General features: G+C 38.8%; 2 protein-coding genes across 3 annotated transcripts in view; one reads left to right on the top strand and one right to left on the bottom strand.

Annotated features, from left to right (window-relative positions):
* Positions 1-10,215, top strand: part of gprc5ba (G protein-coupled receptor, class C, group 5, member Ba) — a 39,569-nt gene extending 29,354 nt beyond the window's left edge. Inside the window, exons 3-4 of one of the 2 annotated variants that reach the window (XM_061884889.1) lie at positions 3,715-3,860; positions 9,244-10,215. In XM_061884889.1, coding sequence (XP_061740873.1) covers positions 3,715-3,860; positions 9,244-9,288 — 191 coding nt within the window. In that variant the 3' untranslated portion in view covers positions 9,289-10,215. The remainder of the gene's footprint in view (positions 1-3,714; positions 3,861-9,243) is intronic. The other variant, XM_061884890.1, reaches the window with a different exon arrangement.
* Positions 10,216-17,217: 7,002 nt separating this feature from the next.
* Positions 17,218-19,178, bottom strand: part of iqck (IQ motif containing K) — a 41,655-nt gene continuing 39,694 nt past the window's right edge. Inside the window, exon 10 of the mRNA XM_061884908.1 lies at positions 17,218-17,735. The gene's annotated coding sequence lies outside the window, so the exon portion shown is untranslated. The remainder of the gene's footprint in view (positions 17,736-19,178) is intronic.

The raw sequence follows: 19,178 nt of genomic DNA, 5'->3' as shown, positions 1-19,178 counted from the left end.
TAAAGCATCCAAACAAAAGAAGAATAAGTGATTATTACGTTTTAACAGAAGTGTAGATAGAACATGTTAAAAGAGAAAGTAAGCAGATATTAACAGTAAATGAACAAGTAGATTAATAATTCATTTTCTACCACTTGTCCTTAATAATGTTGACAAAATAATAGAACGGAAAATGACACAATATGTTACTGCATATGTCAGCAAACTAAATTAGGAGCCGTTGTTTACTTACTAATTAAAGACAAGTTGTCTTGTATGTTCACTATTTTATTTAAGGACAAACTTGCAATAAGAAGCATATGTTTAATGTACCCCAATATTTTTTTTTTTTAAATAAAGCCAATAATGAAATTTCTTGTGGTCCCCTCTATTTAGAAAAGTACCGAAAAGTATTGAAATAATTTAGGTAGCGGTACCGGTACAAAAGGTAGTGGGACAACACTCGTAGTTGACTCACTGTAGTTGTACTATTCCACTCCAGTGTCCACTTTGATGCAACACTCCCTTACCATGAATTGATTAACGTGGACCCCGACTTAAAAAAGTTGAAAAACTCATTCGGGTGTTACCATTTAGTGGTCAATTGTACGGAATATGTACTGAACTGTGCAATCTACTAATAAAAGTTTCAATCAATCAATCAATCAATCAATCAATCAATCAATCAATCAATCCCTTTTCTTGCTGCCCTCAGTCTCCTCTTGGATAAAACGTTAACACCATCAGCTAACTTCAGACGCTCCAAAAGCATATTTCCCCATGTTGAAAACTAATTACAGGAAACTAAGTATAATTGATTTTTTTTATCAGGCATGTTGACACATTCTAGCCGTGCACAGCAAATTTGACAGCGACAAACAAACAAACGCGTCCTCAACGCACTGAATAATTTTTGCTAGGGGCAAATGTCCCTCCACAGTGCAAAGCCACTTCTAAGTCAGCAATCCTCGCCTACATGGCAGCAAATAAACTAAGTTTCTTAGAGGTACCATTATCACTGGAGGCCTGAGGAGAGGCTAAACATGCTACACTACACACCATAGGAGAATGTGCTAACCGCTAACAGCAAGCTAGAGCACTTGTATGTGGACAAATGTGGGCGGATCGATCCAAACATCGATAATAACACCGTCAAGTATAGTATCAGTATATGGTCGATACTACAGTGGTTAGATCGATGTTTTTTTTTTTTACCAAATGACATTTTTAGTTTTGTTGTTGTTTACAAACTCCAAAAAATAAATCCCTGTACACAGGAGGGTTTTAGGAGACAAAAAATATGATTTAAATCAGCAGGAAATAATTTAAATATTGAATTGATATTTTTACATCGCCATGCTGTGATTTTGTCTGGTTGTAATTGTAATATAAAATTGAATAATATGATGATCTGGAAAAATTTTAGTATCAGTATCTGTATGGCCAATACCGCCCCTGTAACTACTTGGTATTAGATTGATACCCAAATTTGTAGTATCGCCCAAAACGAATAGTTTTATAATAATATTTGAGAAAATAATACAACTCGAAATAGTGCAATAAGTTACTGCAGACGTCAGCAGCTAAGTTAAGAGCCTTTGTAACCTTCTTTTGAAATGGTGCTATTATCATTTTTATACCAAATACACTATATTGCCAAAAGTATTTGGCCACCTGACTTGACTCACATGTAAACTTGAAGTGCCATCCCATTCCTAACCCATAGGGTTCAATATGATGTCGGCCCCCCTTTTACCTTACTGCTTCAACTCTTCTGGGAAGGCTGTCCACAAGGTTGCGGAGTGTATTTGCAGGAATTTTCCTCCATTCTTCCAAAAGCGTAGTGGTGAGGTCACACACTGATGTTGGTCGAGAAGGCCTGGCTCTCAGTCTACATTGTAATTCATCCCAAAGGTGTTCTTTCGGGTTCAGGTCAGGACTCTGTGCAGGCCAGTCACATTAATCCACACCAGACTCTGTCATCCATGTCTTTATGGACCTTGCTTTGTGCACTGGTGCATAGTCATGTTTGAAGAGGAAGGGGCCCGCTCCACTCTTCCCAAAAGGTTGGGAGCATGAAATTGTCCAAAATGCTATGGTATCCTGGAACATTCAAAGTTGCTTTCACTGGAACTAAGGGGCCAAGCACAACTCCTGAAAAAGAACCCCACACCATAATTCCTTCTCCACCAAATTTCACACTCTGCACAATGCAGTCCGAAATGTAGCGTTCTCCTGGCAACCTCCAAACCCAGACTGGTCCATCAAATTGCCAGATGGAAAAGCGTGATTCATCACTCCAGAGAACGCTTCTCCACTGCTTTAGAGTCCAGTGGCGACGTGCTTTACACCACGGCATCACACGCTTTGCATTGGACTTGGTGATGCATGGCTTAAATGCAGCTGCTCGGCCATGGAAACCCATTCCATGAAGCTCTCTGCGTACTGTACGTGGGCTAATTGGAAGGTCACATGAAGTTTGGAGCTCTGTAGCAACTGACTGTGCAGAAAGTCGGCGACCTCTTTGCACTATGAAATTCAGCATCTGCTGACCCCTCTCTGTCAGTTGATGTGGCCTACCACTTTGGTGGCTGAGTTGCTGTTGTTCCCAAACTCTTCCATTTTCTTATAATAAAGCTGACAGGTGACTTTGGAATAATTAGGAGCGAGGAAATTTCACAACTGGATTTGTTGCACAGGTGGCATCCTATGACAGTTCCACGCTGGAAATCACTGAGAGTGGCACATTCTTTCACAAATGTTTGTAGAAACAGTCTCCATGCTTATGTGCTTGATTGTATACACCTGTGGCTGGGGCCAGGTGATTAGGACACATGATTTTGATCATTTGGATGGGAAGCTAAAAACATTTGGCAATATAGTGTCTATCTCAATATAGATTTGAGGCCATCCCTCAAAAGAGACCTCCGTTGTTATCGTTCAATAGCGTGCTGATCTTTAAGTGTATTATTATATTACATTATATTACCGTATTTCCTTGAATTGCCGCCAGGGCGCTAATTAATTTAAAACCTCTTCTCACTCTGCGCTTACCAAAGGCATGCGGTATAAGTAAGCATGTGCTAATTATTTTAAAACCTCTTCTCACTCCGGCACTTACTAAAGGCATGCAGTAAAAATTTGAGTGTGATGTAAGCTTGGACCTTAAATCCTACTGAATAGCTCTTAATCGGCTTCCCTTTATGCCATTTCAAATTACCGGTATTGAAATTAGCCTCCTCCATTTTGAAAATGATGACAGGGCAAGTGTCACTCGTGACGTTCACGAGTTTCTCCAGGCGGTAATACTAAGCATGCGCTAATTATTTTGCGAAGCGAGTTTGACCCGGCAGTAATTCAAGGCAGGCACATATTATATGCCCTGCGGCAATTCAAGGAAATACGGTATATTATATTATATTGCACAGTAATATATAATATTATATATTATATAACGTAGTATCCTCTCATGCATGACTTTGTTGGTTTCTTTTACCCTCAGTCTCTTTGGAAAAAATGCTTCTTGTCATATAGTCAAATGTTCCGACGAGTGCGTAAGAGCTACCGCCAACATGCATATTTTGTCGTGCATGTCCATGTAAGCAGAAGGTGTTCTGAATGAAAAATGCATTTTTTCGGAAAAGTACGAGTGCCAAAAGCAAACTTCCGTGCACGGCAAGATTTGTGATGAGTCACAATGATGAGTCATCCTTCTATTTATCTCTGCTACATCAGGATTGAGGAGCGCCAGCAGCGCCGGGCAGCACAACAGCAACACGGGCGCCAGGCCCAGCGCTCCCTTCCGCAGTAACGTCTACCAGCCCACCGAAATGACCATGATCCTGAACGGGGGAGCGGTGAGTACATCCTCCCAGTCGCAGGTACACGCCGCTAACACGCCGCGCCCCTCCCGAATCAGACTGCATGCACATTTGTGCCGGAACGTACATCATTCCAAACCAAAAAAACAAACAAACCAAGAGCCGTGTGAGTGTGCACAGTGCATGTTCCAGTCTTGTTTTTGTAAGCACATGCATGTAAAGGCCTTGCCACACATGGTCACTCATATGAGCGGGCAAATGAATGTAAATAAGCAGCTGTAACTAACCGGCCATTATGGCTTTCCATATACAGTGGGGCAAAAAAGTATTTAGTCAGCCTCCGATTGTGCAAGTTCTCCCACTTAAAATGATGACAGAGGTCTGTGATTTTCATCATAGGTACACTTCAACTGTGAGAGACAGAATGTGAAAAAAAAATCCAGGAATTCACATTGTAGGAATTTTAAAGAATTTATTTGTAAATTATGGTGGAAAATAAGTATTTGGTCAACCATTCAAAGCTCTCACTGATAGGAGGTTTTGGCTCAAAATCTCACGATACATGGCCCCATTCATTCTTTCCTTACAAACAGATCAATCGTCCTGTCCCTTTAGCAAAAAAACAGCCCCAAAGCATGATGTTTCCACCCCCATGCTTATCAGTAGGGATGGTGTTCTTGGGATGCAACTCAGTATTCTTCTTCCTCCAAACACGAGTTGAGTTTATACCAAAATGGATACATGGATGATACAGCAGAGGATTGGGAGAATATCATGTGGTCAGATGAAACCAAAATAGAACTTTTTGGTATAAATTCAACTCGTCGTGTTTGGAGGAAGAATACTGAGTTGCATCCCAAGAACACCATACCTGCTGTGAAGCATGGGGATGGAAACATCATGCTTTGGGGCTGTTTTTCTGCTAAGGTGACAGGACAACTGATCCGTGTTAAGGAAAGAATGAATGGGGCCATGTATCGTGAGATTTTGAGCCAAAACCTCCTTCCATCAGTGAGAGCTTTGAAAGGTTGACCAAATACTTATTTTCCAACGTAATTTACAAATAAATTCTTTGAAATTCCTACAATGTGAATTCCTGGATTTTTTTTTCACATTCTGTCTCTCACAGTTGAAGTGTACCTATGATGAAAATTACAGACCTCTGTCATCATTTTAAGTGGGAGAACTTGCACAATCGGTGGCTGACTAAATACTTCTTTGCCCCACTGTAGCTGTTACACGATCACCAAAGCATGGCTCAAATGCACACAAGCCACTGACAAAAATAGTCATAGGTGGTATCTATTTTTAGTCTTTCATCCCAAAAGCCACACACTTCCGAGCTTAATTTCACTAGAATGAAATCACTTCGATTTGTACTCAAGGATAAGCAAAACTCTTGTGTAAAAGAAAAAAACTAGTTTTTTTTGTTGTTGTTTTTTATTCATACAGTATAGCTTTTAAGAATGGTTTAACAATTGAATGTAAAACACTTAGCAGGGCCAATATTAAATACAAACACAATAAGAATACCAATTTTAATACTTTGGAAGTTTTTATTTATAAATAAGTCAAATGTTATTCATTTTGGTCTGTGAATTTAAATTATTTTATCATTAGAGCATTTTTTTTTAATTAATTTGTTTGTTGTAAATTTGCTGTTAACATTGAATAAAACAACTACAGTGTGTGTTGTTTTTTTAGTATGTTTAAAATGTATTTAAAAGTGCAGTGAATTAATTTAAAATAACACAAATTTAAAATTACAAATATTGGCAGAAAACTATTCTTTTTATTGTTTTTGTAATCATTTAATTATGATTATATAAACTTATAATCATTTAGATTGAGTTTATTATTTGTATTTACAATGATTTTCAAGAAATGATGTGCCTCAAACAAACACACACACACACACACACACAGACACACACTTTTTTGTATTTGTTTCCTTCTTGAGATCTCTGTTAAAAAGGCCTACCTCTTTAGAACCACCCTTTCTAGATATATTAAAATTTGTATTCACAACATTTATAATATACACATACTTTGCAAATATAAAAAAAGCTTGTTGTGAAAAATGTGTGGTAATTTTTCCAGAAAAAGGTCACAATTTTCACAAGAAAAACTTTTGTTACTTTGTTTCCAACCCGCTTTGGCAGTATTATAATAAAAGTCGTAATTTTACTCAACGCAAGTCAAAATTTTACAAGAAAAACTGAACATTTGTGCAATATCATGATAAAAGTAGGACTTTTACTCAATAACAGTTTTTACAAAAAAAGCTTTACATTTTGGCAATTTCATGAAAAGAGTCAACATTTTACTTAACAAAAGTCACAATTTTAGAGGAAAACTTTAAAATTTTGGCAATATATGAATAATAATCGGAATTTTACTCTGCAAAATTATGACAACAAGTCATAATTCTACTCAAAATATGTCACTACTTTACAAGAACAAAAAAATGGCAAGATTGTGATAAATCAGAATTTCATATGACAAGTGTCACAATTTTGCATTAAAGAGTAATAATTTTACATAAAAAAGTAATAATTTTACGAGAAAATATTGCAATATTACAAATATATAACAAAAAAGAATATGAAAAAATCGTTCCCAATTTCTTAAGAAAAAAGTCGACACATTGTGAGAAAAAGACTGCCTTTAGTTCATTTGTATTTTTTTATTAAATTTTTGTGTAATTGGTTCTTAATCTTCATTATTTACTTCAAGTTATTACAGTATGTCTCTATATACATATTTATTTTTCATTAATTTTGGCCAAAGGGGGCGCATTTCAATTTCTTAAACACTTGTTTTTACATATGTTGACCAGAGAGGGGAGCACTTTTAAAACCGACAAACAGTCAATTTGAAAAATCCGTCCCTTTTGGGACCACCCTACTTTTGATAGATTTCACCACCAGGGGTGCAAATGAGACATTCTCTATTAGACACAATGGTTTTCCGTATTGGGACAATGATTTATGTCTTAACTTGTTCATCTGTCCTAGGGAAGGTACTTTTCCTTGTTGATGTCTCAAGAAGGGTAGAAATACAAGAATACACACCTGTGCAGACTTGAGGCACACACAACACACACTAATGGGAAATGGGTTATATACTCCGTCCATTTAGGGTTACATTGTGTTCATGCACTTGCTGTATTGTATGCATGAGAAGATGCATCTTGCAATGAAGTGACAAAAATGCTCAATTCTGCTGATACCATAAAGGTTTTGAACTATAAAAAAATAAACAATGCTGTATTCATATTTTATGTACTATACATAAGGCAATTTCTATAAGAACTACAAACTATATGATTTAGTCTTATCGTTTCCAATTGGCTGTTGAAAGCTACACTATATTGCCAAAGGTATTTGGCCACCTGCCTTGACTCACTTGAAGTGGCATCCCATTCTTAACCCATAGGGTTCAATATGATGTCGGTCCACCTTGTGTAACTATTACAGGTTCAACTCTTCTGGGATGACTGTCCACAATGTTGCGGAGTGTGTTTATAGGAATTTTCGATCATTTTTACAATCGCATATTGGTAAGGTCACACACTGATGTTGGTCGAGAAGGCCTGGCTCTCAGTCTCCGTTCTAATTCATCCTAAAGGTGTTCTATCGGGATCAGGTCAGGACTCTGTGCAGGACAGTCAAGTTCATCCAGACCAAACTCTGGCATCCATGTCTTTATGGACCTTGCACTGGTGCACAGTCATATTGGAAGAGGAAGGGGGCCACTCCAGTTCCAGTGAAAGGAACTTTGAATGCTCCAGGATACCAAAAGGTTTTAGACAATTCGATGCTCCCAACCTTGTGGGAACAGTTTGGAGTGGGCCCCTTCCTCTTCCAACATGACTGTGCACCAGTGCACAAAGCAAGGTCCATAAAGACATGGATGCCAAAGTCTGGTGTGGATGAACTTGACTGCCCTGACCCCAATAGAACATCTTTGTGATGAATTAGAACGGAAACAGAGCCAGGTCTTCTCGACCAAAATCATTGTGTGACCACACCTATGGTGGAAAATTCCTATAAACGCACTCCGCAACCTTGTGGACAGCCTTCCCAGAAGAGTTGAAGCTGTAATAGCTGCAATAGGTGGCCCAACATCATATTGAACCCTACGAGTTATGGATGGATGGCACTTCAAATTCATATGTTAGTCAAGGCAGATATAGTGTACATTGGATATTAAAGGCCTACTGAAATGAGATTTTGTTATTTAAACGGGGATATCAGGTCCATTCTATGTGTCATACTTGATCATTTCGCGATATTGCCATATTTTTGCTGAAAGAATTTAGTAGAGAACATCCACAATAAAGTTTGCAACTTTCGGTGCTAAGAGAAATGCCTTGCCTCTACCGGAAGTCGCAGATGATGACGTCACATGTTTGATGGCTCCTCACATATTCACATTGTTTTTAATGGGAGCCTCAAACAAAAAGTGCTATTCGGAACGAGAAAACGACAATTTCCCCATTAATTTGAGCAAGGATGAAAAATTTGTGTTTGAGGATATTGATAAAAAAATAAAATAAAAAAAAAGTTTAAAAAAAAACAAACTTGATTGCATTGGGACGGATTCCGATGTTTTTAGACAATAATTTAGACAGACAATAATTTAGACAGATAATTCTGGGAAATCCCTTATCTTTCTATTATGTTGCTAGTGTTTTAGTGAGTTTAATAGTACCTGATAGTCGGAGGTGTACGTCCACGGCCAGGTGTTGACGCGCAGTGTCTCAGGGAAGTCGACGGCAGCTTTATGGGCGGCACAAGCTCAGTTTTTCTCCGGTAAGAACTGACTTTTTAACCACAATTTTCTCACCGAAACCTGCTGGTTGACATGTGGTCGGTATCCGTGTTCTCTTGACCGCGCTGCGATCCATAGTAAAGTTTCACCTCCAGGAATTTTGCACAAGGAATCACCATGTGTTTGTGTGGCTAAAGGCTAAAGCTTCCCAACTCCATCTTTCTACTGTGACTTCTCCAATATTAATTGAACAAATTGCAAAAGATTCAGCAACACAGATGTCCAAAAAACTGTATATTTATGCCGTTAAAGCAGACGACTTTTAGCTGTATGTGTGCGCAGCGCTCATACTTCCTAAAAACCCGTGACGTCTTGCGTACACGTCATCATTACACGACGTTTCGAAGACGAAACTCCCGGGAAATTTAAAATTGTAATTTAGTAAACTAAAAAGGCCGTATTGGCATGTGTTGCAATGTTAATATTTCATCATTGATATATAAACTATCAAACTGCGTGGTGGGTAGTAGTGGGTTTCAGTAGGCCTTTAATAACCTTTTTCAGACCTTTGTTGTCATTAAAACATTTTTTTTTTTTTTAAATAACAGCGTTCAATAGACGGATTTATAATACCACAACAATAATTTGCTTTGCTTTCACCCTACAGGTGCCCTCTGCCCCGCCTACCTACACGGGAAGGCAGCTGTGGTGAAGCGGGGCAGTCCAAATCGGGCATGGCGACGAAGCGGGTGGAAGTTGAGGAGGAGGAGGAGGATGCAAAACATGGATGCCACTTTCACTCTGTACAGACTTTAACACTGACTTGTGTGCCAATCTAATATTGTATAGCGTTTCCATGTGTGAGAAAAAGAAGGTAATGAACGACACAGCTAAACAAAAAAAAAAAAAAAAAGTTTAGCTGTGTCCTCCATCCTTTCAAAGTTAATGTGGGATATTGTGTGTGTCAAAAAAAAAAAAGAGTGTTAAGTGTGTATTCCCTACAACGACCCCTCCCTCTTCAGACTCTTCTCCCATTGGTTTCATCCCTCTACCACTACAGTATAAGACCACACATTTGCATGGACGCACAGAGTGACAGCACCTGCACAGAAGGATGGGAAGCTCCTGCAGCGATGAAGATGATGGTTCATGAATATAGGTCCAACTCCAATGGCAGGAGAAACCATCACAGGAATGGAATGGAGCGAAGACCACGTCCTAGGAACAAGAGAGATATGTTAAAAAAAAAAGCAAGACGGACTATTTTTAGAAGTGTGAGATATCTGAGGGTCTGAGACACAGATCACATTCACAGGGCAAGGCTGTAAAATAAGCTGAAAGAAGAGGAGGAGGAGGGGGAATCTTCATGTTGTGGGTGTCTTTAGTTAGTTGGCACTACTTCCGCCTCCTCCTTCTGAACTCTTTTTTCACCCAAGTGTCCATTTCATCCTGTCAGCTTTTACTGGAGAAGCTGTGTACATACTGTAGTAGTGATGTAAAAATAATAATAATGATAATAATAATAATCCCTGCTTGCTTGTTTATGTTTTTATTATTAATGAATTAACCATATTTGGACACATCATAAAACGTGGCAATTGCTATTTGTATTTCTTTACTAAAAAAGACAAAAAACTGATTTGCATTTGTTTTGTTTTTTACTTTTTTTTTCTGCCTGCTACATAAGCAGTGTTTTTTTTTATAAGACAAAATGGCTGTGAATAATTTCTGGCACTTAATGCAGTAAAAAAAAAAAAAGACTGTTATATACTGTTGTAGTTTTAAGGGAGTTAATAGGAAAAAAACCAGACCGAAACAAACTTAAAAGAACGCAGTCAGAGAGGAGCCCTCACAGCAACACATGACTAAGAAAAGGCTGCTGCGTTCTACACTGTTTATGCCTCTTCCAAAATAGGAGCTCAGCACAACAGGCCCCTTGCCATGCCCAAAGACAGCCTTGCTACGGTTGGGGCCTCACTTGAACACTGAATACAGGAACAAGGTTTTTATAACAAGGGTGGCAGGAACAAAGGGTTAAGTCACAGAAGCAAGGGTTAATAACGTGGACTACAGGAACAAAGCGTGGAATGGGAGAACCGGGTTAACGTGACATACTGGAAGAATATTTGACAAAGGGTAACAGAAACAAAGGTCGACATGGGCTACAGGAGCAAGCGCTGCGCATGAGTTACGGCACAAAGGGTTAAAAATGGCTTGGATGGGGTTTACAGAAAGAAGAGTATGCGTAGGCCACAGGAACAAGCGTTAATAACATGTCCTACAGGAACTATGTTTAGCACCAGTTATAGGAACACACATTCAAATGATTTACAAAGCAAAGGTTGGTGTTGGACACAGAAGCAGGTGCTAATAACATGCGCTGTAGGAACAAGGGTTTAAGTTCCAGGAACAACATTTAACCAGGGCAACAAGGAAGGAATAGTGTTGTCCACAGGAACTATATGTTTACTTTAGCTAGAAGAACAAGGAAAATGGTTATGGTCAGCAACAGAAACCGGAACAGGGTTCTCCGTAGGCCACAGGAACAAGGGTTTATATCATTAACTACAGGAACAATGGTTACTATCATTGTGGAGAGGCGTGGTCCGCACGGTTCCTGCACACTCCCTTCCCGCAGGAGCCGCGCAGACCACGCCCCCTCCACAATCATGCTCGTAGGCCACAGGAACAAGGATTTATATCATTAACTACAGGAACAATGGTTAATAGCATGCTCATTGGCCACAGGAACAAGATGTTTACTTTAGCTACAGGAACAAGGGCACGCTAAAGGAAAATGGTTAAGGTCAGCAACGGAAACTAGAACAGGAGCAGGGGTTAATATCATAAACTGCATGAACTGTGGTTAATGTCATGCGCTACATATAGCAACAGGGTTTTACGTAGGCCTCAGGAGCGATAATTATCATCGGCTACAGGAACAGGGTTTTACAAAGGCGACATGAAAAAGGGTTTATATTGTCAACATGAACAGGGTTTTACATAGGCCACAGGAACACGGGCAATATTATCTACAGGATTAAGGTTTTAATATTATAGACTACAAGAACAGGGTTTTTATATACAGTATGCGACAGGAACAAAAGTTAATATAATGGGCTACAGGAACAGGCTGTTTATTTAGGCAACAGGAGCAAAAGTTAACAACATGGGCTAATGGAACATGGTTTTACATAAGGAACAGGGGTTGATATCATGGGCTACTGGAACAGGGTTTTGTACTTAGGGCCACAGGAACAAAGGCTACTATCATGGGCTACGGGAACAGGGTTTTACATTGGCCACAGGAACAAATGTTAATATCATGGGCTAAATGAACTTACATAGACCACAGGAACAATGGTTAGTATAATGGAATGCAGGATCAGGTTTGTATACAAGGGTAAACATCATAGACCAGAGGAACAGGTTTTTACATTGACTTCAGGGGCAAACGTTACTGACTTTAGGAAAAATGGTTAAAATTAGCCACCAGAGCAATGGTTAATACCAGGAACAAGGGTTAATATCATGGGCTACAGGATTAGGAACAGGGTTTTACATAGGCCTCATGAACAAGGGTTAGTTTCTCTAAAAGTGTAAGTGTTATATAGCTATAGGAAAATGGTTAAGCTCAGACACGGGGAGAATTGTTAATATCATTGGCTACATCTAGGATAGGTCGCCTGAACAAGGTTTAATATTATGGACTCTAGGAAATAGGGTTAATATCACAATTTAACAGTCTGTGTGAGTTAACAGGTTAACAGACTACAGGAACAATGTTTGCCATGGGTTAAAAGAACAAGGGTTAAGATTAGCTCCAAGGATACCAGTAGGTGGGTTAAGACTTGCACCACCACTTAGGTGCCAAATGCTCCACAGTGTCAGAGTTCAAAAGTTGTGGAGTTTTCACTCTGTGTGAAGTATTACAAATAACAAGATGTGATATTGTATATTTTGCACTTTCGACTACCTACAGTATGTGTGCATGCTCAGCACCATTTCTTAGTAGAAGACCTTTTCAATACTATTTACGTTGAGGTCATGTGACAGCAATCATTTCAGTGTACATCATCATCTGTGCTTTGTTTTCACTCTAAAGGACGCTGTTTCTTGGCAAGATCATGAGAATGATTTCAGAAGGGGCATACTTCTGTAAAGACATTGAAATACTTTAAAGGGTAGGTCGGGGTTTACTGTTCCACCTGGTAAATCATCTCTGTGTTATATATGTGGTGAAATTTGCACATTTCTATACGTCAAGTGGGTTGGTTGCGGCGTCAAACTCACAAATCCTCCCCCAGGTTTGTGACTCTTCGTCCTGGCCGGTTCTCTCCTGATGTGTGTTGCCTTCAGACTGTTCCACGAGGACAGCTGACAGGGACCATGTTGGTTTTCACAGCTGTGACTGTGCAGTGACGCAGCATGCCTACTACGTACCACTTCATGGACACCTCCACCCCATCCCCAGCACACAAGTAAAGAATGATCATTCAAAAAATAATCCGTTAATAACTTTCTGTAACTAATCCAGGAAAAAAATGCTCAATAAAAGCGTACTGTTTAGTTACAATTGGTTGGATGTGACTTATTTCTTTATAATGTGTATGTGAATTAAGTCAGGTGAACACATCAAGGCAACTATCTAGTAACTTAAGTAGAGAACATTACACTTAAAAAAAAAAAAAATCCATTAAACGTATTTTCTTGTCATGTGGTTTGCCGCATTACATTTTGTCCAGCACAGATATGTTTAATAAAGAATAATGTTAAAATAAATAAATCTAAATATTATATTCATATTAAAAAGACACAAACATTAAATGTTCATGATAATGTAATATTGATATTATAATATAATATTTAAAATATAATATTAAATATTTTAATTAATACAAATATTAAGCTATTGCTCGATAAATGCAAGACATTTAATACAACAAAAATTATTAATAAAATATAACAAATATGAAAATGTGAGTGTGAATGTTGTCTGTCTATCTGTGTTGGCCCTGTGATGAGGTGGCGACTTGTCCAGGGTGTACTCCGCCTTCCGCCCGATTGGAGTTGAGATAGGCACCAGCGCCCCCCGCAACCCCAAAGGGAATAAGTGGTAGAAAATGGATGGATGGATGGATGAAAATATTGCCACACAACCAAAAAATATTTCACCAAAAATTGGAGTTATTGCCAGTCAACAGAAACAATTTATATACATTAAAATAGTTTTAAAATTAATAATAGTTAAATTATTTGACACGTACTAGAAAATACCGGTATTTTATTTAATCCATTTTAAAGAAACTAGTCCAAACAAACAATTAAATGTTGGCTTTAATTATATAAAAAAAAATGAAATGTACAATAACAGCATACCGGTATATTTTCTAACTATCCGAAATAATAAAGAAAAATCCATACAATTATGTATTTTTTCACATCATGTGATTAAGTTTTTCTTTTAAAGAATAATAGTCAAGCTCCATTTAGTAGTTTTGGAGGCTGCTTAAACGCATGTCTGGGTCCACATTTTGAAAATAAAACAAAGGATAGTAATAGTTATAACACAAAACACATAACATATTTTCGCAACACTTTGTCGAAGGATGTCCCAAGCCCATTAAACGTTGGTGAGGGTCTGGTTAAAGGTGCAGATACAGAGGAAACAAGAGTTACCTGGTGCTGATGCAGTGGTTTTTCTCTCTGGTTTCCACTCCCGGCTCGTGCTGCGATCCTGTTTCAATCAGACCTTCTCTGCTAGACCGTAGAAGTGGCCGCGCTATCAGATATCCTCAAAATGAAATGGATCGTTTTATTATCTCCACCAACAAGTGCAGCAGCTGCTGTCTCCCTGGCACCGCTCAGATCCTGCACTGTGATGCGTATCACATTAATGTCGTGGATGGTTTAGGACAGCAGTTTATAATAACACAATGGCTAAGGAAGGATGAAGAAGTGCCAGCACCACTCCTGCCAGAGAATAAAGTATTAGCAGTAGAAAGTACAATGGGGGCAAAAATGTATTTAGTCAGCCACCGATTGTGCAAGTTCTCCCACTTAAAATGATGACAGAGGTCTGTAATTTTCATCATAGGTACACTTCAACTGTGAGAGACGGAATGTGAAAAAAAATCCAGGAATTCACATTGTAGGATTTTTAAAGAATTTATTTGTAAATTATGGTGGAAAATAAGTATTTGGTCAACCATTCAAAGCTCTCACTGATGGAAGGAGGTTTTGGCTCAAAATCTCACGATACATGGCCCCATTCATTCTTTCCTTACAAACAGATCAATCGTCCTGTCCCTTTAGCAAAAAAACAGCCCCAAAGCATGATGTTTCCACCCCCATGCTTCACAGTAGGTGTGGTGTTCTTGGGAATGCAACTCAGTATTCTTCTTCCTCAAAACACAACTAGTTGAGTTTATACCAAAATGGATACATGGATGATACAGCAGAGGATTGGGAGAATGTCATGTGGTCAGATGAAACCAAAATAGAACTTTTTGGTATAAAGTCAACGCGTCGTGTTTGGAGGAAGAAGAATACTGAGTTGCATCCCAAGAACACCATACCTACTGTGAAGCATGGGGGTGGAAACATCATGCTTTGGGGCTGTTTTTCTGCTAAGGGGACAGGACGATTGATCCGTGTTAAGGAAAGAATGAATGGGGCCATGTATCGTGAGATTTTGAGCCAAAACCTCCTTCCATCAGTGAGAGCTTTGAAAGGTTGACCAAATACTTATTTTCCACCATAATTTACAAATAAATTCTTTAAAATTCCTAAAATGTGAATAACTGGATTTTTTTTTCACATTCTGTCTCTCACAGTTGAAGTGTACCTATGATGAAAATTACAGACCTCTGTCATCATTTTAAGTGGCTGACTAAATACTTTTTTGCCCCACTGTATATAAGTAAAAATTTGTGTTAAGAATAGGCTAAGACAAATTAGACTAGAAACTCAATATATGCAATAATATCTACTGTATAAAATAATAATAATCATTTTTTTTAAAAACATTTTTAACTTCATGCTAAAGGTAAAGATCAATTAGGCATGTGTGACACTCCAAAGTGTGGCTTTGTGTCACCTGCTTCCCCCACATAAGATCATTTCCTGATAAACAGGACAGACGGTGCATGCAGTGCTGCACAATGTAGTCCCCATTTCCTCCTCTCTGGCTTCCTGGCCTCAATGGAAACACTGCATGTGTTGTTGTTTTTTGACAGAGGGTTGTTGCTCATGAGAGAGAAAATAGAAAGTTCTTGTGAGCTTCCAGTTTAAGCTGACAAAATGACGGTGAGCTCTTGACAATATATAGGAGGGATTTTCAACTCAAATTGTTCCTGGGGACACATTTTCAGAAAGCTAACAGCTTTGCTGTTTTTAAACACTAATGCCAAAAAAAATAAATTGTCAAAGATCCTCTTTATGGGTGGTGTGCTCTACTTTATTTAAAGGGGTCGTCATATTATCCATCCATTTCTACAGCTTATTCCCTTCAGGGTCACGGGGGACGCTGCAGCCTATTTTAGCAACAATCGGGCGGAAGGCGTCATATTAGGATTTGTTTTCTACATTGAAAACACTTTTTTGCAGTCTACCTAACATGTAAAGGTGGTTACTTGCACAAAATTTTGCATAGATTATTTTTTACAGACCAACTTCAAGCCTCTTTCTGAACAGTCTACCGTATTTTTCGGACTATAAGTCGCAGTTTTTTTCATTGTTTGGCCGAGGGTGCGACTTATTCTCAGGAGCGGCTTATGTGTGAAATTATTAACACATTACCACCAAATATCAAAATATTATTTAGCTCATTCGCGTAAGAGACTAGCCGTATAAGATTTCATGGGATTTGGCAATTAGAAGTGACAGATGGTTGGGTTATTTATGAGTCATATAACGTACACTTATTCAGCCTGTTGTTCACTATTCTTTATTTATTTTAATTTGCCTTTCAAATGTCTATTCTTGGTGTTGGGTTTTATCAAATAAGTTTCCCCCAAAAATTGCGACTTATACTCCAGTGCGACTTATGTTTTTGTCCTTCTTTATTATGCATTTTCGGCAGGTGCGACGTATACTCCGGAGCGAATTATACTCCGAAAAAATACGTTATTTAGGACGTGCCGTTTTGTGGGCAGTGTTATTTACGTGCCTCCACTTCAACTGCGCCTTTACTCGACTATCTTTTTTGTAGTTTTTAGCGCTTCCATATGGAGTCTACTGACAGATATAAATTAGAACTATTCGCTACTTTTTTATTAAAAATGACAACAGTGGAGGATGCATGTGCATGTACGAGCCAGTCTGCCCCACAATAAAAAAATAGCTACAAGAGAAAAACTACAATGGCGGACTTGAGTGTTTGATAAATATCTCCACCATACGTCTTTTGTTTGATTTAAAATTTTCTGAACTTATAGGGATCCTAAATAAACAAAAGAAGGTACAATCAGGTAAGACAAGTTTGTTCTGCATAATAGGTCTCATATTGCACAAAAATGCAAGTTAAATACCTATCTTATATGACTACAGGGTTCTGCTGTTTTCAAGCACTTACTGCACACCACACCACCCGCCCCCCCCAAAATTAAAAAAAATAAAAGATCACTCATTAAATATCCTCTTTATGGCAAGAGCGCTCTGCTTTATTTGAGGACAAATTGCAAAAAACACAAGTCTAAGATTCTACATGTGACAGCTCTGCTGTTTTTGAGAATTTACCGCAAAAAAACAAAGACTCATCAAAAAAACCCTAATGTTACAGGAGCACGCTGATGTTTTTAACGCATTTACGCAAAGAAAAACAAAAATAAACAAAGATCATCTAAATGCTTGTAGTCCTCTGCTTTTTTTTTTTTTTTTTTTTTTAGGTCCACTCGACAAAGATCCTCTTTATGCAGGAAAGTCTCATTGAGATTAAGAATCTCTTTTTAAGGGAGTCCTGCTAAAAATAATCCATATATTGTGAGTTGGACTGAAGGCCAGGTGGGTGGAGTTTTTTGCCCAAGCACACATGCAACAGCAGTGACTATGATGGCAGAATCTTCTATATGACAAGAGAACTCTAATGTTTTGAAGGACCGATTGCAAAACGATAGTCAAAAGATTCTCCAGATGACAGGAGCACTCTGCTGTTTCGTACTGCAAAAAAAACAAACACATGTCAGTCGGTTCTTAAAAACAACAGTCAAAAACCCTCTGTATATGACAAGCATGCCGGTTTGAAGTCATTTATGGGCCAAAATTGGCCCACAGATCACCACTTGACTATTACTGGTATACAGTATATATACTGTATGTTGGCCCATTATAAATGAAAGCATTAAAGGCCTCCTGAATTGAGATTTTTTTTATTCAAACGGGGATTGCAGGTCCATTCTATGTGTCATACTTGATCATTTCGCGATATTGCCATATTTTTCCTGAAAGGATTTAGTAGAGAACATCGATGACAAAGTTCGCAACTTTTGGTCGCTAATAAAAAAGCCTTGCCTGTACCGGAAGTAGCAGACGATGTGCGCGTGAGGTCACGGGTTGTAGAGCTCCTCACATCCTCACATTGATTACAATCATGGCCACCAGCAGCAAGAGCGATTCGGACCGAGAAAGTGCCGATTTCCCCATTATTTTGAGCGAGGATGAAAGATTCATGGATGAGGAATGTGACAGTAAAGGACTAGAAAAAAGAAAAAGACAGGGTAGTGGGAGCGATTCAGATGTTATTAGACACATTTACTAGGATAATTTTGGAAAATCCCTTATCTGTTTATTGCATTACTAGTGTTTTACTGAGATTATATGGTGGTACTGGAAAGTCGGAGGGGTGTGGCTACGGGAGTGGTGACCGCCAGTGTCTCTGAGGGAAGCCGGGTTGAGATTTATTTATTTTTTCCTCCACGGTCTAAGCATCCGACGGTTGGTAGCAGCCGGTGAGAGGAGGCAAGATAGTCCACAGCTGCAGGAGGAATGACGCAAACTCTCCACTCATGTCTACGGCCGGTGAAAGGAGGCAAGAGAATCCACAGCTGCAGGAGGAATGACTCAAACTCTCCACTCATGTCTACGGTAAGAGCCGAATGTAAACAAGGAAACACCGGCTGTGTTTGTGCTGCTAAAGGCAGCCGCAATACACCGCTTCCCACCTACATCTTTCTTCTTTGACGTCTCCATTATTAATTGAACAAATTGCAAAAGATTCAGCAACACAGATGTCCAGAATACTATTCAATTATGCGATTAAAGCAAAGCACTTATAGCTGTGATCGGTGCTGGATCAAAATGTCCGCTACAATCCGTGACGTCACGCGCACACATCATACGAGTCATCATACCGCGATGTTTTCAACAGGATACTTCGTGCGAAATTTAAAATTGCAATTTAGTAAACTAACCCGGCCGTATTGGCATGTGTTGCAATGTTAATATTTCATCAATGATGTATACACTATCAGACTGCGTGGTCGGTAGTAGTGGGTTTCAGTAGGCCTTTAAGCAGATTATACGTGCATATTCAAGCATAAAGCCTTGTTTGGGTGTGCTGGATTGGTTACAAGATTTGTAATGGCGCATGTGATGAATCGCTAG

The sequence above is a fragment of the Nerophis ophidion genome, linkage group LG23 (assembly GCF_033978795.1).
Source record: "Nerophis ophidion isolate RoL-2023_Sa linkage group LG23, RoL_Noph_v1.0, whole genome shotgun sequence".
Classification (NCBI taxonomy): domain Eukaryota; kingdom Metazoa; phylum Chordata; class Actinopteri; order Syngnathiformes; family Syngnathidae; genus Nerophis; species Nerophis ophidion.
The sequence above is the reverse complement of the archived record's forward strand: the minus strand, read 5'-3'. Positions and strand labels throughout refer to the sequence as shown.